The 20177-nt window shown below is 42.0% G+C and overlaps 1 protein-coding gene across 2 annotated transcripts; it reads right to left on the reverse strand.

Annotated features, from left to right (window-relative positions):
- Positions 1-1527: 1527 nt before the first annotated feature.
- On the reverse strand, positions 1528-20125 carry tubgcp3 (tubulin gamma complex component 3). 2 transcript variants are annotated; one of them, XM_063467133.1, is made up of 23 exons: positions 19956-20125; positions 18784-18891; positions 17859-17926; positions 17197-17274; positions 16593-16801; positions 13644-13822; positions 13169-13281; positions 11881-12006; positions 11677-11745; positions 11457-11583; positions 11195-11361; positions 7774-7884; positions 7549-7657; positions 6611-6800; positions 6375-6510; positions 6214-6282; positions 5989-6124; positions 5722-5810; positions 5495-5626; positions 5254-5394; positions 5031-5147; positions 4824-4918; positions 1528-3635 (listed from the first exon to the last, which is right to left on the reverse strand). In XM_063467133.1, the coding sequence occupies exons 1-23, from the start codon at positions 20029-20031 to the stop codon at positions 3569-3571; spliced, it is 2712 nt and encodes a 903-aa protein (XP_063323203.1). In that variant the 5' UTR covers positions 20032-20125; the 3' UTR covers positions 1528-3568. The 2 variants fall into 2 exon arrangements, with proteins under 2 accessions (XP_063323203.1, XP_063323202.1); XM_063467132.1 differs by having other exon boundaries at positions 11457-11589.
- Between the last annotated feature and the right edge of the window lie 52 nt (positions 20126-20177).

Here is a 20177-nt window from a genome sequence, read left to right on the forward strand (position 1 = left end):
ATACACACAGTATATATATGAGCTGGGTGATCCCTCTCCTACTTAGTCTGCACAACACGGTGTCCATGTTTTCCAAAAAGAATTTAAAATTTTGTATTGTTTTACAACAGAACGGTTTTCCACAGTTGCCTCAGTCCATTTCAAATGAGTTATCCACAGAACACGGCAGGTTTCTGGATCACACTCACATATGGCTTCTTCTTTGCGTGATGGAGCTTCAACCTGTAGTTGTATTCACAGATGGTGATTTCTGCAAGTGTTCCTGAGCCCATGCAGGGATTTCTGTGATCATGCTGCCTGAGGGCCTGATGATCACAGTCACTGATACTGAATTTTTGGCCTTGTTCCTCGCACACAGAGATTTCTCCAAACTTTTGGACTCTATATTATGCACTGTAGTTGATGAGATATTCAAAGCCTTCACTCTACACTGAGGATCATTATTCGGAATTCTTCTTTATCTAAAGCATACTGAGTTTATTTAAATTTAAATACACCATGTGAGTCTAAAAAAGGTCATGCTCAGTGGAGCTTTTACTGGAGTGCACTTTTCTCGCTGCGTCTCACTGCTTAAGACATCTTCTATTTATGGGCTTCTTTATCCAATATTGAAGATACTACAAGACCTCAGTGTGCTCCCTTATCCCACAGAATAAGAATAGAAACGGGTAGAAAAATAAAGCTGAGGGTAATCGTTACGACTTGGGGACTATACTTCTGGTTAGCAGGTTGCTTAATCTTTGTTCTCTTTGGCTTCAAGCTTAATCCAGGAGGCTTCTCAGTCTCCTGCATGAATTATCTGCAATAACAGTTCCATAACACACTTCTGGGTCATTTTAATAAACGTGTTGTTCCACTGTGTATATAGCAAGACTGTGTCGCTGTCCTTGGTACTGAACTTAAACACACTAGTGACAGAAACTCTTTGATGCCTGTGATTGGGCAATACCGTCACCTCTCATCCTCTGATTGGTGGAAACGTTAACTGTGTTTACTATATGTGGAAACAAAAACCTTTATTTTTTAGTCAGTTATGTAAGCACTTTTTTTATGCACACCTGTTGTCAGTAACTATAATAGGTAAAACTATGGTTAGCCACTTTATTAGGTATGCACCTGGGAAAAATGGCAACGCATCACAACACAATCAAATAAACCCAAAATTAATTAAAAAAAAAAAAAAAAATCAAAGGGTTTTTAGGACGGGTCATGTCTTATTTGATGAAACAGAGCTCTGCAGTGATTTGGCTTCAAAGAGAAAAGCTGGTCTGGTGTTAGTACAACATGGCCTTTAAAATATTATTTTCTATACTTTAGAGAAAATTCTCCCAGGTAAAATGAAGGCGAGGCCTAGAGTAAGTAAGAAGGATGCCTACTCAGGCGAAGCAGATTCTTCTGGAATGTTTACCTAGACAAGGTCGATTCTTTTTGACTCATCCCCAGGAGGTGGCAGCAAGTTCAAACAAATCCAGCCCAGACGCAAAGCTGCATAGCACCACCTCTACCAAAGTAGAAAGCCACCACAAATTCATATAAAAGCAAATTTATTAAAGAAAAAGCGGGACAGTTTGTATCCCTTTTTTGTTTTTTTTTAACTATACATTATGTGCTATACAACATAGACAGAAACAGACAGCCCATAAACGCTGACCCAGGTTCAGCTTTAGAGTGATACTTCATCTTTTTATATGTCTATTTGAAGGAATTCATTGTCCAAAAGCATTTAAGTGGTCTTCAGAGCATACGCAGCACCCATGTTTCACTGACAATAAAAAAAAAAAACCACACACATCGAAAATCAAACTTGACTATCGCACACGTTTACACAGAGAGGCCATGGCTTCTCAGAGGGGGGGGGGGATCTACACAAATACTGACAGTTTAGCAAAATTGGAGTACAAATCAGCAGAAGTACATATTTCCCTGTGAAATATTTTTCAGTCAGCAACACTGCTTCAAAACAAAACTTAATATTAAAAAAAAACAACAACAAAAACCCCACTACTAACAGATGTTAAAGTACTTACTAATTGAATGTATAATTAAATGCTAATGAGGGCGGGGCTAATAAGGTATTTGACAGTGACTGTAATTTGGGCCGTTAGTGAGCCTTTATCTGCAAATGTCAAAACTTTCGCCTCACTGCACAAATCTGACTGATAATTCACCGCTATGGACTTAAATGTTTTTTCAAAGCTTTTCCTCCTTATTAACAAAAACCTCAAAGGTTATGAAAGAACACGAGGAGGACTTTTTGAGATTTAAAAACTAATAACTGATACATTTCCAGCCTGAATCAATGCTACAATACTTTTTCTCATATGAGGCACACCTCACTTTAATAGACTATTAAACAGCACTCTTATCTTTATAAAGTCAGAAAAGCCTCAGAAAATAAAACAGACCAAGCTGACATTTATAAACAAATTATTATTTACACTCTCTTCTTAAAGAAACTCAGAAATCAGAGCGTTTTATATTTCCTGTGGTTTTCTCAGTGAGGAGGAGTGAGGTTGTTGTGGTTGCTGCGAGGATTGTGTTCCTTAAGATGATGCATCTCTTTCGCACGGACACAAAAACACAAAACTAAGGAGAGAAATAAAGTGAAACCCACACTTGCATATGAACTAAATCAACCCTTAACAGTCTTTCCATCGGCTGATACTCAGGTAATCTGATTATTTACAGAAGAAACCGGGTAAAATGAAACTAATTTTGATCCTTAATAAATAAAGTAGTCTGTATGGACTCATTCTGCCTGCAAGTGCAACCGTCTGTGTGTGATGTGTGATCAAGCTGACACTTTAAAAAAACAAAACAAAAAAGAAACACCCTGCACTGTAAGTAGGAGAGAGTGGAACACTAGGGTTAGGCCGATAAACGGGTGTGCCAACTCTGATCACACTTCTTTAATATTCGATTCGTCTGTCAGTTTTAATGCTCCGACGCCTGCAGAAACACTCTTATTGAGAAGCACAAAACTGACAGTGTTATGAATATCGGCCGTATCGGTTGAACCCTAGTGAGAGCTCGGAGAGCCACAGGTGTCGCTGTGTACAGATGCAGAAACAGGTACAGACATTTTTGCATAAACACTATGTACATACATTATGTGTGTTGGGACTAGATTTGGGAACCCTGCCAAGAGGAACAAAGGTTTGTTGTTGTTTTCTCATGAGTAAGGCATGCCATGGAAGGTGGCCCGCTGTGACCCGGTGTGGTGGGGAGCTCAGTCGGACAGCAGCGTTCGTTACCTCCTCCTCCAGTTTTCCCAAAGTTCATTTTAGAATTTGAAGAATTCTCACTGGAATTCGAGCGCTGGACTTGCTTCCTTTTTTGATCCCGCTCAGCTGATTTCATTGAAGCCGTCTGCTTTGATGTCATTACTTGGCAACTGCCGCTGGTCCAGCAATCCCAGAATGCTTTTTGCGTTTCCTGGATCGCTCCTCCAAGGCATGACATCATCACCTCGACATGAAGCGCCTGAAGTCTGCTGTTCAGCCCATGTCAGTGATGTCATACCCTGCGCTCCAATGTGGGAAGCATCGCCAATGCTGCTGTTGCTGGATCAGATATTTGACAGTCGTCGCCCTCTGGTGGCACCAATTGAGGCGCGCAGCCTCGGCTCTCTGGCCCTGAAGAGGAAAGGAGTTGATTACACACACACACACACAAAACCCCCCAGATGATCTAATATTTTCTCTGTAAACTATAGATATGTTAGCAGTGATATCATGAAAGAAACCATTTCCTCAGCAAATAAATAAATCACTGTTAGAAAAAAAGAAATATAAAATGACCATTAATTGCACTCAGTCTGGAGCTCCACGCAAGATCTCGCCTCATGAACTGATGGTGATCATGAGAAAGGTGGTGGACCAAGCATAAACTACATGAGAGGAGCCTGTTAGTGATCTGAAGGCAGGTGGGCCAACACTCACCAAGAACACCACTGGTAACACACCATGTGGTAATTTCAATGGAACCCTCAAGGTCCTCCCTAATCATAAAGGCACATGCACAGGCCCATCTTAAGTGTGCCAGTGAACATCCAAAGGATTCAGAAAAGGTTTGAGAGAAAATTCTGTGGTCAGATGACACCGAAATCGACCTCTGTTGCATGAACTCGACCTGCTGTGTTTGGAGGAAGAGAAATGCTGAGTGTAACCCAAAGAACACCATCCCCACAGTCAACCACGGAGGTGGAAATATTATGCTGTGGGGCTGTTTTTCTGCTAAGGGTAAGAAGAACCCAATGATCCTCTGTACCAACTACATTGGTAGTTGACATTCAAATCAATGTATATGACTTTAATGTAATGTGAGTAATGTCTCTACATTAAAATGAAACTACCATAAAAAGTAGAGATTGTTCACATCTTTGAAAAAAGATTATTATTATTATTTCCAGATTATTTCCCCCACTGGCTACATACTGTGGATGCAGCCTCAGACGCATTAGGCCGATTAAGTCATATCCTGACATGTGATTCATATCCACTGAGACCTGGCTACTGTAAGTCACATCAGTTATTTCCATTTAGAGTCCATCTGCACACTCAAAATGCTAAAGCCTCGAACAAATTAACCACTTCTCAGAAAATGCAGGAGTCATCAAATATTTGCAACATCACATGACGCATGATTTTCTGCATTTTTATGCGAGAACAATGCGCATAATTTTAGATTACAGTCACAGATTTAAGTAAAATTTATAAATGGGCCTACTAAGTATTAGAACGGTAATAATTACAGTTTCAAAGGACACCGACTTAATGGAATGAACTTTGATATAGGTCGTTTTGGAGTCTTTAAAGTCAAACCTGTAGTGCTCATTGAAGTCCAGTCTGAAGCTGAGGAAGCGCAGGCTCTCATCAGAACTGGTCATCAGCAACACCAGGAACTGTTGGACGATGCTCTGAGAGTGAGAGATGAAGGGAAGGAAAAAAGTGAAATGAACTGCAATGGCTGATTCCACTGAATACAGTTCATGACGAGGAGCTGCTTTAGGTGGTGGCTCGAGCTGGTACCTGATAGAAGTGTGTTAGGATCCGCAGCTGTGAGCGCATCTTTGGTATGGTTTCCTGGAACTCTTGAATCCTCTTCTTCTCCTCTGTTTCCTGCTCGGCCGTCACTCCCCACTGACCCTGAAAGACGACGCAAGAAACAGATGACATAGCATCACTCACTATGCATCCATCTCCAGCCAAAACAACAACAACAAATATACCTCTCTTCCCTTTCATTTCTTACCTCCTCCTCTCTCTGCCGCTTCTTCTCCTCATACTGCAACCGGAGGCTGAGTTCCTCCAGCGCTGAGCGATAGAGGGAGTCCTGGGCGCTTTGAAATTCGATGATTTGGTCAAATATGGCCCTCAGCTGGTTCAAAAGAGACTGGAGATACAATAACAGAGTTTCATTAGGGGTATGCAAAACAGGGAAACAGAGGAATGACTAACAGAACACAGAAATATTGTGTGTGTTTGTGTGTTACCCTGCTGTTATTGTCCAGCAGGCATCTTGAAATAATGGTGTCCAGGAAGACTTCGTGGGCAGCGATTATGTGGTCGAGGTCCTGAGCCTGCCGCACTTTGTTCCATAGCTCGTCCCAGGAGCACTCCAACACCTGCGCACACATCACAGTTTACTACTGTAACTGATACAGTTTACTGAGGTTTTACAGCCTGCGATAGTAACAGCACTGCTGCTAATGGACCTGACCTCAAAGGTGATGTAGTACTGCATTTGGTGGATGAAGTGGACCATCTCGGAGGCCAGGATGTGACACTGATGCAGCACGCCGGACAACTCTGCAGGGTAAAGAGCACAAGGGCGGGTTGTGTTATACAACAGGAAGTAGGCATGCTGTCAAAATATAAACATATTTTGCCATAATGCTGCAAAAGATTATGTACAAAAAACCTGAACAAAGGATAAGAGTTAATTTCAGGTGAGTTCTCAACTAAGTATGTGTGTGCGTTTAAGTACCAGGCATGGTTTTTAGCAACTTGGCGTTACACATCTGTCCCTTCCAGATGTCAGTCAGCGTGTACTCCATCCTCTTGGCCCTCCACAGGAAATTGAACACCCGCAGGTAGTGGCCCATGCACTCCCTCGTAAACACCTGACAATATACACAAAGACAAATGGTAAATGAATAAATAAATAAATAAATAAAATAAACAGAACATGTAGGAGGCTGTGTGCAGTCACCGTTGAAATCGGTCCATCAACATGGTAGTCCAGACTGAAAACATCCCAACCTGTATCACCAGGAGACACCTGGAGGCCACACAAGACGAGCCATAGTGAGAAAAAGGATCATTCATCATTATTAATTCAATTACTTCCTAACAAGCAGGTGATGATGCTACCTCTAGCAGGCGTACGTCCAGCCTCTTGAGGATCTCAGCGTTATCATACTGGGCGTTGGTGGCCCTGACTGCCGTTTCCAAGATACCAGTCAGATTGTGTTGGTATAAAGTGGTGGCGGGACGGGCCAGCTCTGGTCTGAGATTAAAACATGGAGCATATGAGAAAATTAGGACTTTGCAGCTTGATCATCAGTGTTATAGATCGGGAAGGAAAACCATATTGAAAAGTGTCTAACTTCAGTAGGTCCATAAGGTGTCTGATGAAGTCTCCCTGGCCCAGCAGCAGGTATCTCCTCATGGCCTGCAGGTGCTCCAGTAACAGGTAGTTACGGTTGAGGACATCCAGCAGGTACTTGCTGGTGTCGAAGTAGGCCGCATCGATCTTCTCCTGGAACGCTCCCTCCAGGTCAGACAGCAGCTCTGCGGCTACGTGAGCAAAGGTATCAACTGGAGTTTCTCTGCTGGCTACATTTTACACATTAATGAATGGCGGTCTTTTATATAGGATGAAAAAAATTTATGAAACATTTTAAAGATAAAATTTTTTATATTAGAGTTCAAAACTGCTGATTCATGGACAAATATTAATATGGATAAAAAAAATGTAACTTATTTATCAAATTATTACAATTATTTATTCCTAAGCATTTAGATTTTTGCTGTATTCTTGGACTAACCCTCCTATTTTCCTTTGGATTCAGGGTAAACCAAGTCTTTGAACTGTGCTACTAGACAATAAGAGAGAAAGAGAACGTCCTTCAGCTCATATTCTAAAAGCCACAGATCAAACTGGTTAGATGAAGTCCTACAGACAGAATCAATAGACTACAGCTGAGTATACCCAGTTCCTCTCTCCAGTCAAAAGGAGAGAAGGACAAGGCCCAAGAGCATCGACCAGTGTCCACTAAAAAAACCCGTCAATACAGTGTAATGAAATCAATACGATGAAGACAGAACACATATACACAAAAGGAGGCTCCAAGTTGGTTATGAGCGTATGTGTGTATTTCATGAAAACACTAAAATTAAACCAACACAGCACTCTGAAAAAGCCAGCAAACCTGTATTCACAACTTCACCATACTGGTTTTTCTTCTTAATGTCCCATTATGGGCTGTCAGAAACAAAACAAATGGAAGTATTATCTATGAATTTGCTTTCCTGAGACGCTTACCATCTTTTGGAGTGTCTGCAGATTTCGACGCTGCCGTGATTTTGCCTGGCGGCGTTCTATCGTGGCAAACCTGATGCAGGAAGTTGATGGATTTGCCGATCAGCAGAACCTAAAGGGATAAGAGAAAGGGAGGAGATAGTAGCTCCTTTTCAGTCATTTCACAGTCTCGTCTACAAAAGCCTGCTCTCTGGCATCCAGTGAAGACATCTGTGATGGCACGCGTACCTTGCGTGCCTGGTCCATGGTGATGAACGAGGGGATCATCGACTTCCTGAGGGAGTACTTGTCGTGCCACAGACGATCGGTCTTCACATTGGGATCTGATGCTACAAAGAACTATGAACACACACATAGAAAAACACACACTTAACAGTTTTATTTTGCCTGCTGGGTTTAATATCCGGTGTAACAATCAGATAGGCGCTGGTACGCATATTGATTTTGAAGGTATATTGACATACGTTACCCCACATTCCCACTGATATTGATATAGCCTGAGGTTGCGTTACATAATCGTTTCTTTTAATTTCTCTATAGCCAGCACAGTGGTTGCATTTGACATTTTTCCCCATTACAACTAGCCCTCACTGTCCTCCATCAGCAAACAAGCCCTGTCCCATTCCCTCAGAAGTTCTACTAGATGTTGCCGACTTATTCACCTAATATTGAGACACCTTCATCCACTGACAGAAGGGAAGCTGAAGAAGAGCGGAGTGTACGAAGGGGTGAGTATATATGGAGAAGATCGGATAGATATGGAGGAGCAAGGTTATGAAGCGCTTTGAAAGTGAGAAGCAGAATCTTGAAATTGACACGGAGGTGAATTGGGAGCCAGTGGAGCTGTTTAAGAACAGGTGTTATATGTTCAGTGGATCTAGTTCTGGAAATAATACGAGCAGCTGTATTTTGAACCAACTGCAGTTTATGGAGGGATTTATGAGGTAAACCATAGAGAAGAGAATTACAGTAATCCAGACGAAATGTGACAAGAGCATTGACAAGTATGGCGGTACTGTGTGGTGTGAGTGAGGGACGAAGACGGTTAATATTACGGAGATGAAAGTAGGAAGACTGAGTGATATTATTTATATGTGCTGTGAAGGACAGAGTGCTATCGAGGATGACACCAAGACTCTTAACCTGAGGGGAGGGTGTGACAACAGAGTTATCAATGGATAACGAAAGACTGGTTGGAACTGTAGTCAGTTTTGATCTGGTGCCTATTAAAATGAATTCTGTTTTATTGCCATTAAGTTTAAGAAAGTTGTGAGTAAACCAGACCTTGATTTCACTTAAACAGTCAGAAATGGATGTGGGTGGGAGAGTAGCTGTGGGTTTGGAGGATAGGTAGAGCTGGGTGTCATCTGCGTAGCAGTGAAACTGGATGTTATGCTTCCTAAAAATATTACCTAGGGGTAGGAGATAGATGATAAAAAGTAAAGGACCCAGGACAGAGCCTTGGGGTACACCGGAATTAACTGGAGTAGATACTGATCTGTGAGGGAGTAATTGAACAAACTGTGAGCGGCCAGAGAGATAAGAAGTAAACCAGGCGAGTACTGTACTATTGATGCCAATAGATGCTAATCTGTGAAGGAGGATGCGGTGGGAGATAGTGTCAAAAGCTGCTGTAAGGTCAAGGAGAATGAGGATGGATATAAGTCCAGAATCAGCTGCAAGCAAAAGATCATTGGTGATTTCTACTAGGGCTGTTTCTGTACTGTGACAAGAACGGAAGCCGGACTGAAACTGTTCGTACAAGTTATTTCCAATGAGATGATGATTTAGATTGGAGGGATCTGAACCATTCTTTTTCAGTATTGGAGTTATTATTGCAGTTTTAAGAGATGAAAGAACAGAACCAGATATAAGAGAGGAGTGTACGATATTAGCAATTAGTGGGGCAAGAGATTGGAATGAGAGTTTAACAAGATTTGTCGGCAGTGGATCAAGTTAACATGATGATGACTTCAAGTTAGTAATTATGGAAGATAGCTGAGTTATTGTGGGAAGTTCAAAATTGGATAGAGAGGATGACAGCTGAGAAAGACAAAAAATGCAGATAGAACAATTGACCATTTCACAGGACGAGGGCAATTGTTGATGAAGATTCTCAATCTTGGTGTAAAAAAAGTCCATAAATTCGTTGCAAACTGCGGCAGAGTGCGTATGTATGACAAAGGTATCTGGGGGTTTAACAATATTATGCAATGTAGAAAACAAAGTGCGAGTGTTTCCTTCAGCGGATTCAATAACAGAGGTGTAGTAAGCAGATTTAGCATGATGAATAGCTTCTTTATAGTGTTGTATATGACTGAGATACATGTCCTTGTGAATAGTAAGTATAGTCAGTGTCCAGACCGTTGCAGAGGTTTCCATCCTTTGTCACATTCACTCAAATTATCCATTTACTTCAGTGTCAGTACAGCAGCCTCAACTGGCCGTCTAATGAGGGCGCTGAAGGCTGTGTACAAGGATACATTTTAAAAACTGATATCAACTGTCAGGCTCACTTTAAATTCATTGTTATGAAGCTGTGTGTGGCTGAAATAAGACTTTCACAAGCAGTGCCACTATGAAAACCACAAGGATGACATTTAAATGCCTGATCTACACGCAGAGAGCAAACAGCCTTTTTGAATTCTAAAGCCTTAGGTTGGATTAAGTGTTTTTTAAGTAATTATTAAGTTATGAAGGTTTAAAAACGGTGCAAAAAAATTGTAGAAAAAAAGTGCCAAATTTTGATCTACCTGTTTGTGTGCATGCATTGGTAAGCTATGTGATGCTAATGATGTGTAGCTCCATGTCAGCTACACCAACTACACATTTACTCCATACCATGCTCGGTTAGTTAAGTTGATTCTTGATCGTTTGTTGTTTAATGACTCGTACTTGCCTGAAATGATGAAAAATGTCCTACTACGCTCCAACTTCAAAGTAACAAGTTTTCAGTGGTAACAAAAATGATATGTATTGTTCTGAAAACACAATGTGGCTGATGCAATAAAGTTGGGCCTAATTCTAGTTTGATTATTAATAACTGCGCACTGTCAAATGTGCGCAGTTAAAAGGAGAAAACAGTGTGATTAAGCATTTACTGGCTCATTGCCTGAGAGTTCTGCAATGTTACAACCTACAGTGCCTTATTTATTTAAGCCTTTCAGCCATAATTACAGCTGTTGTTTAGAGTGCGTTTTCACAGGCTGTGTGAGATCTCCTGGGTAATTTCACTCCTGAAAGCTCCAGTAATTTTTAACTCTGTGTTCTTAAACACAGCACTTAAAACCAAAAGTCCAAGCGCTCGGTAATGGTCCGCGCTGGACACATAAATACTGTGTGCGCGAGAGCAATAGAAAGAGAGAAAGGGCGGGGAGAAATAAAGGAGATACATTCATCACTGTGGTCTCCATTACACTCCTCTCATCAGTTCTCATTTAAGGGGCCGTCCTGGCTCTCCTCTCTCTGTAATGTTCCCTCTCATTGGGGTCAAACATCAGAGCAGTCAGAGAGAACATGCGCTGTAATTCTCAGTTTCTCTGTAAAGACATTCATCTTTCTCATTGAATTTTGATGCACTGCTCTGCATTTATTTTGATTACAAGAGGTTTTTATTACTGCGCAGAAAAGATCAGAGAGGCATGTGTACCTCGTGGTAGGTGTCTTCTAACTCCCCGTCGTATATCCACCTGTAGAGGAAGTTGAGAATGGGGTGTGACACCAGGCTGAGGATGTGTTGAACAAGCGCTCTCATCTGTGGGTCTCCCGTTTTCCCGTAGGCATGAACTGCTGAAGCCAGCTCGCCACCCTTACGACCTAATGACACACAATACGGGGACACTTAGAATGCTATATTCAGTTTAGCATGTTCACCCACCTACATTAAAACCAACAAGCATGCGTCCACACACCCTGGCAGAAGTCGACGAGGGCGGCGAGCGTTTTGAGCCTGACTTTAGGGTCGTACATCCAGACCAGCAGCCTCCTGAGGGTCAGACTGCTCTCTGTGCACACGGTCACACCCTGGTCATCCTCCACCTGCAGCTACAGCACAGAGAAATTACCTTAGATCAAGCGTCTGCTGATTTTTCCATTACACATTCCCTCATTGTCAGCACTAATTTTGTTTACCTGCGAGTGGAGGACAGAGAGCAGCCTGTAGTACTCCTTAAGCTCCTGGTGGAGTGAGGCACAGAAGCTCTGAGTGGAGAGGAGAGGAGAGGTCGCGGGTGGAGAAACACAGAAACAGAAAGGTAAGCATTAGTTGAGGACTGTGTGATAAAACTGACGTGAACAATTAATTCACATGGCAAATGTGCACACGCACTCACATACCTGGCCAACCAATCCAAAGGCCCGGTCGAGGCTTCTGGCATCAGTGTACTTCCTGACTTTGTTGTGGAGCCAGCCAAGTTCAGCCAGTCTGCTGCTGGTGTCCCTGAGGGACTTGCACAGCACCACCTAGTGAGTCAGAGCAGACATTACAACACATATAACAACATCTGCTTGTTTATTCTTCCACCAAGACCAGAGTGGAGGCAGAGCTACGTCCGTTTGCTAGTTTATCAGCAGCACTTGGCAAGAACTCACAAGCTGTATTTCATTAAACTTGGTAGAAAAGTGGACAAAAGAAGAACCCATTAAATTTTAGTGCAAATTCTGAGATGCAGCACTGGCTTTGGAAGACGACTGCATTATCATATTGTTCTTCTAGTTAAGCGTATGACAAAAAGGGCCAGCGTGATTTATAATGCCATGTAGTAGCTATTATGTATGCCATGATTTGACCCTGACAGTGATCCAAATACTGGAATATTTACTCTCAACTTATTTTTAAACTATAGTATTAGTTTAATATTAGGCCTATGGAAAGAAATCTCTAGCACAGAGTTTACAGACATAATCAAAGTATAATTAAAATCTTAATCAGCCACTTTCATTAAATCGCTCACTATAATTTATGCAACACATCTATAACTAACAAGGCCGTCTTGCAGCAGACGACCTTGTTTCCAGGCTGAAAAGTTCGCATTAAATTTTCATCTGCTTAACAAAAACCTTTTATCACTGGAGCCTTACAGAGAGCTTAAGTGGCCAAAGCAGCCTCCAAAATATCTCCATCCTTGACTAATATATCTGTGCTCTCAGTGGCTCCGTCTCCATCAGGTGGACCGTGTCGGCAGATCGAACACAAGTCTAAGTTTAGCGTCACAGAGTGAGAATATGGGACAAGTTCCATCTATGGCCTTCCCATCGATAATGTGGCAAAAAGGGGAGGAGAGGGGGAATTAAATAAACTGACAGGACAGACAAAAAAAAAGAAAAGAAAAGAAAGAGAAAGTGGGAGAAGATCGATGTGACTCGGAGCCAAAAAGCTTTATATTGATCTGTTGAATCTTGGCTCTAAAGTTCAGTCAACAAAAACAGTCTTGATTTCATATCATCTATTATGCCTAATAAGGAAAAGTGATCTTTGAGTGGCTGGAGCTCCAGGACTTGGATCTCATGTTTCCTGCAAGTCACTGCGGGATGGTGATGATTATTACTCTATGAAATATGTGTACCATGCTGAGCTGATTGGTCTATTAAGAGCTTTTACAAGGCTAGACGCCGGTTTGGGTACCTTGCTGTCTATTTTGTAGCAGTTATCCTGCGCGCTCATCTTGATGAACTTGCCGTCAATTCCCTGGAAGACGTAAAGGATGTCCCGCACCAGCGCCGCCTCGTTCACCTCACCTGCGCACGCAGAATGTGAGGGGAAGTGAGAAATGAAAATGAAACTTTAAGATCTCATGATACATGGACTTCTCAGATAAACTCAAATGTACAACAGGACAGACTGAATGAATAATGCAACACATGACACAACAATGGGAGATATGAGGGGACGTGATTTCTACCTCTGGCTATGAGTGATAAATTGAGAGAGATCTGCTCAGAGCCTGCTCCAGGATACTTCCTCTGAATGCAACATGTTATGTATTTAGAATGTATGGAGGTCAAAAAGAGTTAACTTTTGTTATTAATCTCATGGAGGGTTTTATTTTTTTGGCACGGTCGTGCAGACCTGAAACCCACACTGTATACACGTCACTCACCGGCTGGGTCACCATCTCGGCGAGGACGCACTACTCTGGCAGCGGGGACCGGAGGCCCGAGGGGTGGCCGAGCGGCGGGCGGAACCATAGCGGAGCTGGGCGAGGAGCTTACAGGCAAAGTCCAGGCTAACCGTGAACCCAGAGGCTGACCACCTCCAGCTGCAGGCTGAGGTGGCTGGCTGAAACACAACAGCACATTTACTTTAGTTATGGCTGTGCCATTGTCATTTTACCAACAGTTCTGGATTTTTGTATATACATTTACTATGCACTGAATGTCATAATAATTAGTGATGACGACCATGTTCATGTTTACAAAAGACTGATACTCTTTTCAATGGAACAGTTATACTGTTCTGATCGAGTGGCGCCTTCTAGGGCTGAAAAACTAAGCCAGCATGGGCCACTGTAGTTCCTTTAGTGGCCACTTAAGGCTCACATTTGCCAAACTATTCCTCAAAGCCTCGTTAAACATGTTAAAACAACCAACTTAACAGCATCAAAACCCTTCTTCCAAAAACATTTTCAGTCTAACCAGTAGGGCTGGGCGATATGACCCAAAATTCATATCTCGATATTTTTTTAGCTGGATTTTTTTTTTTAAAGCCATAAAGTAAGAACAAAAAGAGAGTTCTTAGTCAAAGCTGTGTCCCAGATGTCACACAGGCACTTTTATTAACATACAGCGTAGATGTACATGAAAAAATTACTCAAAAATAAATTATGAGCATTTATTAAATAATAATGCTCCATAAATAAAAGAAAACAATGTTGTTTTTGTCCATAACAAAAAGCTCACAATTGTGCAGTCAAAATGTAAACTAACAGACGCTGAGCATAATAACAGACAGATTTCACAGCTGCTCTGTTCCCAACTTCTACTGCGTGACTGACAGCCTTGAGTTTGAAATCCGCTTCGTAACCATGTCTCTTAACAGGTGCCATTTATGGTCCTTATACACACACAATACGGTAATATTACGTTGAAGCACAGTACGTATCACTCCGCGAGGCTCCTCGGTAGCCGTAATGCTCCGACAATCCATCAAGCGGTGCAGCTCCGTAGCTTACCAAAGTCGTACTAAAACATTTTTTACAGATTGCTGAGCGCCGTGTACCACATAAAATCGGTTCGCGGCCATCAAGCACAACCAGAATTCATACATAAGGCGCACTGTTGATTTTTGAGAAAATGAAAGGATTTTAGGCTGTGCAGCCCCTCTTGGCTGCATGGAGTTAGTGTGGTTAGCTCGTTAGCGATGTTAGCTCGTTAACAAGTTGACGCCGTCCAGCCCCACGCACGGGCGATGCGCAGTAACTCGTTAACGGAGATTTGCCGTGTCCATCTTGTCGTTGCCTGCAGGTGAAGCGATGGGGGAGGAGGGGGAGTTGTGTTCAGTGAAGGAGAGGCGAGGCCGAGTAACGTTGCATAGAGACAAAAGTGGACGAAAGAGAGGCAAACTTGTGGCTCCAAAAGTATAATTATAACGTAACATAGACTATATCGATATAAAGGATATTGTCACATCTTATATCTCGTATAAAAATATATCGATATTTTTAAAAAACTCGATATATCGCCCAGCTCTACTAACCAGTCATTAAGAAGGGTGTGGTTGGCTTAAAGTCTGGGGCGTTTCATCTGTTTTTGCCGACAGTTTTGCAACCACAGCCAGCTGTAAGCAGCTGCTGTCTGCTGGACCTCACCTTAGATAAGTGGAGTGACTGAAATGAAGCTCTTAACTGTGCTGTTGGTGCCTTTTAAAGCATTTTAAATGCAATTAACTGACCAAAATGTTTGTGTTTCAGTTTTGATGAGTGAAATTAAATTATTAGTCCATTACTAATTAGCAGGTTCTTGTGTCTATACGCTGGTTACAGCTCCCTAACTAAGCTTCCCAGTGTTAGCTATTAAATGATACAGATTCTAAAAAACACAACGTGGCAACAGCCAGGATGCAAATATTGACAAAATAAGAGGTCATGCAAGTGAGTACAGGATTGCCTTAGAAACTAATGGATGAGGGTGGTACTGTGTTGAAGTGGCTAGCACTGCAGAGTAAGAAGGTCTTGGGTTCAAATCCACTGGCCACCTGGGCCCCCTGTGTAACCTCAAGCTGGTGTTGCCGCAACCGCAGCACGTGTGTGCAATCAGTCAGTTTTTACTGCAATCGTAATCTGCCAGACTCACAGATTATATAAAGGGAGATGTTGAAACGTTATAAACAGTATAAAGTGCGTATAAATGGTATGGAGCTCACTGTTTGCATAACGCATAAATGGGACCTCAGCCCTGCAATATACTGGTGACATGTCCAGGCTGTACTCTGCCTCTCATCCAATCACAACCGGGACAGTGTCCCACCTTCCCCAAGATCCTGAATTGGATGCGGAAGAAAATGGATGATGTGGCTGACAATCACAGCAAAGAACAGAAATCTCACAATCAAGATTTGTGTTCAAATTTGGAATTTCTTTGGAAATTCAGCAGTTACTTTTTGATCCCTTGGAAAGTACTGGAACAGTCATTAAATAAAGCAAGCCCAGCACACATCTTTGTACTGTTACTTAATTATCACTGTGTGTTGTCCAGAGCCATGGGAAAACTTTATGTTTTCAAGAGGAAAAACTGCCTTTTAAAGACGTAAAGGTGAACCCAGACAGCCCAATGGTCATTGTTTACTAAAGGCCCACTGCATTATTAATAAGAAAAAAATGGGACTAAATGGCCATTAAACTGTGTTATAAGAGGTTAGGCTGAGAGGAAAGAGGCAAGTTCACTTTCTGCTACTAAATGATACCTCTTGTATCTGACATAGGGCTTCTCACACAAACACATCAGAAAAACAACCCTTCACTGCAGAGCTTTTCGGGGCTGCCTAAAACCTCTGGTACGTGGCTTTGACATGGAAATCTGAAGTGTTAACAAGCTGATATGAAGATGCTCACCCTGCCAGCAGTGGCTGTGGTGTTGGTGTAGGTCCGTTCAGTGTGTAAACTCCTAGACTTGAAATCCCACTGGTCCCGACACTAGCTGACAGGCCGGTGCTCCTCTCCCCATAGCTCAGGGCCAGGCTCTGCGGACGGGTGCAATAGAATGGGGTGGAGTGGGCGTCCCTGGGGAGGGCTTGGGCAAACAGTGCCCCGTAGTTTCCAACCTAGGAAGTACAGTCAGACATTGAAGGTCTCCAGAATCAAGTATCAAGCATCAGTGCATATACACACGTAATCACTATGATCCAAAAGCTTGAGCTTTTAAACATTCAGTTTAATTTTCTTTCTACTCTTGGCTCTGTATGATGTCACAGAGAGGGGATATCCTTATATATTCATCATGGCTCATAAATTGCTATAAGCACTGAAGCTTCCACCATCTGCAGTTCAGATCATCTGTTTGTAAAGGGGTAGCCAGTCTAATGAAACCTCACCTGGGGTGTAGACCCGAGGGCCAATGTAAAATATATAAGAATGACTTTTAACTCTGATTCATGTAAAGCTACTCTAATCTAAAAGATTTTAAGAGTTTTTAAGTGTGTGTGTATGTGTTCCCCACCCTGCTGGATGGTTTGCGGGGGTCTTCAGAAAGGCTAAGCAACAAGTAGAGAACCGACCAGCGATGCTTTAGAACACCCTGCAAACAGGAAAAACAACATTAGAAAAAATACCACCTTCAAATCAGTTCAATTCGATTTCATTTACATAGCGCCCAATCACAACAACTGTCACCTCGAAGTGTTTTAAGGTAAAGACCCTAAATCAATACAGAGAAAACCCCAACAATCAGACAACCCCTTATGGCCAAGCACTAGGTGAAAGTGGGAAGGAAAAACTCCCTTCTAACAGGAAGAAACCTCCAGCGGAACCAACCTCAGGGAGGGGCGGCCATCTGCCATGATCGAGTAGGGGTGAGGGGAGTGAGACAGGACAAAAAGCACCCCTTGGAAGACTCTTTCATTTAATAAACAAAACAGTATTATTATCTGGAGGGGTGACTGTGGCGACTAGTGAGACTTATTAATAAATAAATAAATTAATATACAATTAATGACCAGTACTGTGTTATCAGCCCTTCAGAGGCTTACTCTGAACCAAATTAAACAGGTCTCTGTTTTATGCAAGCAGGCTGTATCATTAATCAAGTGGGAAATTGTTCCATTAAAGCTTTAATACCTCTGTGGGTAATAATACCTTTCAGAGAGAAATCCAAATACCAACCTGTGTCTGAAGTTTCCTGTGCAGCTCCGAGAACAGAGCTGCATCCGCTTCTCTCCGCTGCTTCAGCACTGCAAGAGCATTAAGACCGACTGTGTTAGGTGGCGTTTCTCCTCCATGAATGGCTCATTTAACAGATGAACAAAGCTGGAAATGGTTCTGTGCCAAACAGGTTTTTAAATAACAAAAAGAAACTTTCCACAAATGGGATATTGTTAAAACTGCAGACCGAGACAAAGAAAAGTAGGAAATGTATTGTGGAGGTTCAAAAAGAAAGCCAGCAGACTGCAGCGCTGTTCTGAAAGCCCAAAGTTGCTCATCAAGATAAAGTATGCTGTGTTTGTATTTATAACTGCTCTCATATTGACAACCAACCCTCCAGCTCAGTGACAGGGTACACCCTGTCACTGGGTACACCCTGTCACTGCTGGCATTTAGAGCTGCAGGACAAATGCTATTTCTTTAGCAGTCACTGGAATACATTATTTCATATGCTCAAACTCACTCAAAATTAATCTCATTTAAATGTCTGACTGTTTCACATCATTAACCAATATAAAATATCCAGTTATCACTTTTGTGGTAATGTTGCAATTAAAAAACACAAAGACTAAGCAAAAACTTGTCATAAGTCCACCTGGGATAAATAAATGCTGTACAGTAAGTGCTGTGCTATTTTGGTTTTACAGTCTGCAGCAAAGCTTGGATCAATGTTTTCCCACTAATGGTGTGACCTTGCTCCCATTTAAGTCAAATAGGATTCTGTAGTATGGTGGAATAAAGATTTTCCAGCACATGTATTAAAGCTGGCATTCTGACATAAGGGGATCAGATGTCACAATGACTAAATGAAGTAATATACGGTGGATTATAATGGATTTGCTTTCACAGAGGGAGGGAGGAAAGCATCAATCCAAATGCCACTCACGCTCTTTCTTTATCTTCTCTGACACCAGGAACTCGTCTCGTTCAATAGTAGGGGCATAGTTACTGCCAATGACTCGTACTGCATACTGGAACTGGTGGGCAACTTCAGCTGGAAAAAAACAAAAATCAAGACATGACTAACAGCTTGAAGGAATGTACAAATGACAGTGTGTTGACTGGGGGAATTTTTCCCCTGTTACATCATTACTTTACTTATAATGTTTTACTTCTTTTCCAAAAGCACAAACAGGATATAACAAAATGAACTTACAGACCAGGAGAGTGCAGATTTGCCATTACTTTAATAAGGATAATGTATGATGGGACAGTGTTACTAACACTTTAGATACAGATCTTAAAAGCTATTTTTCATTGCAGTTGCCAACTGCAGAGGTTTTGGGCCTTTGATCAAAAGTGACTTAAAAAACAAAACAAAACAAAAAACACTGCTTCTGCCTCTATCTACAACAGGGGCCTGCAGCTAGCCAGGCAACTGCATCCAATTTACCACACAGATTAGAAACAGAGCTAAGTGGCTAGCAATCTAAAAGATAACCGAGAAAGGCGAAGCACTTTATTTGAGCAAAAGTAACGGTGTAAGACAGCGACTCGTGGAAGCACCGTGAAGCTGTTCAGCTGGATGTGCAGCATCTGGCCAAGCCAATTGGCTCACAGATACGCGAACCGAGCCCCCGCTACGTCCCGTTTTTCCTCACAGCTAAAGCGATAGCCACATAAAAAGAAATCAATATATTTTCTTAATAATTTAAATGTGACATTATAGTGAGATGTTTACTCCCGAAGGCCTTAAGAAATTAATAAAATCCTATCTTCAATTCGGCAATTGTCCGAAAGACTGTGCAGCAGTTATTTAAGTAAAACTTCAACCGTTTTCTACAATATTCAGTCTGCAAAACAAACCGGGTGAGTCGGCGCCCGCTGCTTAAAACGTTTAATAAACAGAAAAATCAGAGCGGTCTAATGTGAAATATTAATGCCGAATTTACCACTGGAAGGTAATCACTCACATACTGCTTCGTGTGAAGCATGTATGATTAATAACAGGACGCGAAACAACAAAAAATTGATTTTTTTGAATGAGGTTAGGTTTGGCAGTTCCTGACTACTACAGTAGTGCAGTAGCGCGAAGCTTGCTAGCAGTAACGGATGTACCTTCGCTTTTCCCCGTGATTCTGCAGCAGAGGCTTTGAAGAAGGACGTTTGGCGATTTCTGATCCAGGGTTGCCATGCTCTCCGTGGCAAATGGGCAGTGTGTTCCCCAATAAATGAATAAATGTGACTGAATAATATGAACTAACTCAAATCCCCCACTACGAGCAACGCCATTTTGACAACTTCAGGCAAGCTAGGAAGAATTTGACAACGACTAGCGCC

This window comes from Pelmatolapia mariae, linkage group LG23, assembly GCF_036321145.2.
Source record: "Pelmatolapia mariae isolate MD_Pm_ZW linkage group LG23, Pm_UMD_F_2, whole genome shotgun sequence".
Taxonomy (NCBI): Eukaryota; Metazoa; Chordata; class Actinopteri; order Cichliformes; family Cichlidae; genus Pelmatolapia; species Pelmatolapia mariae.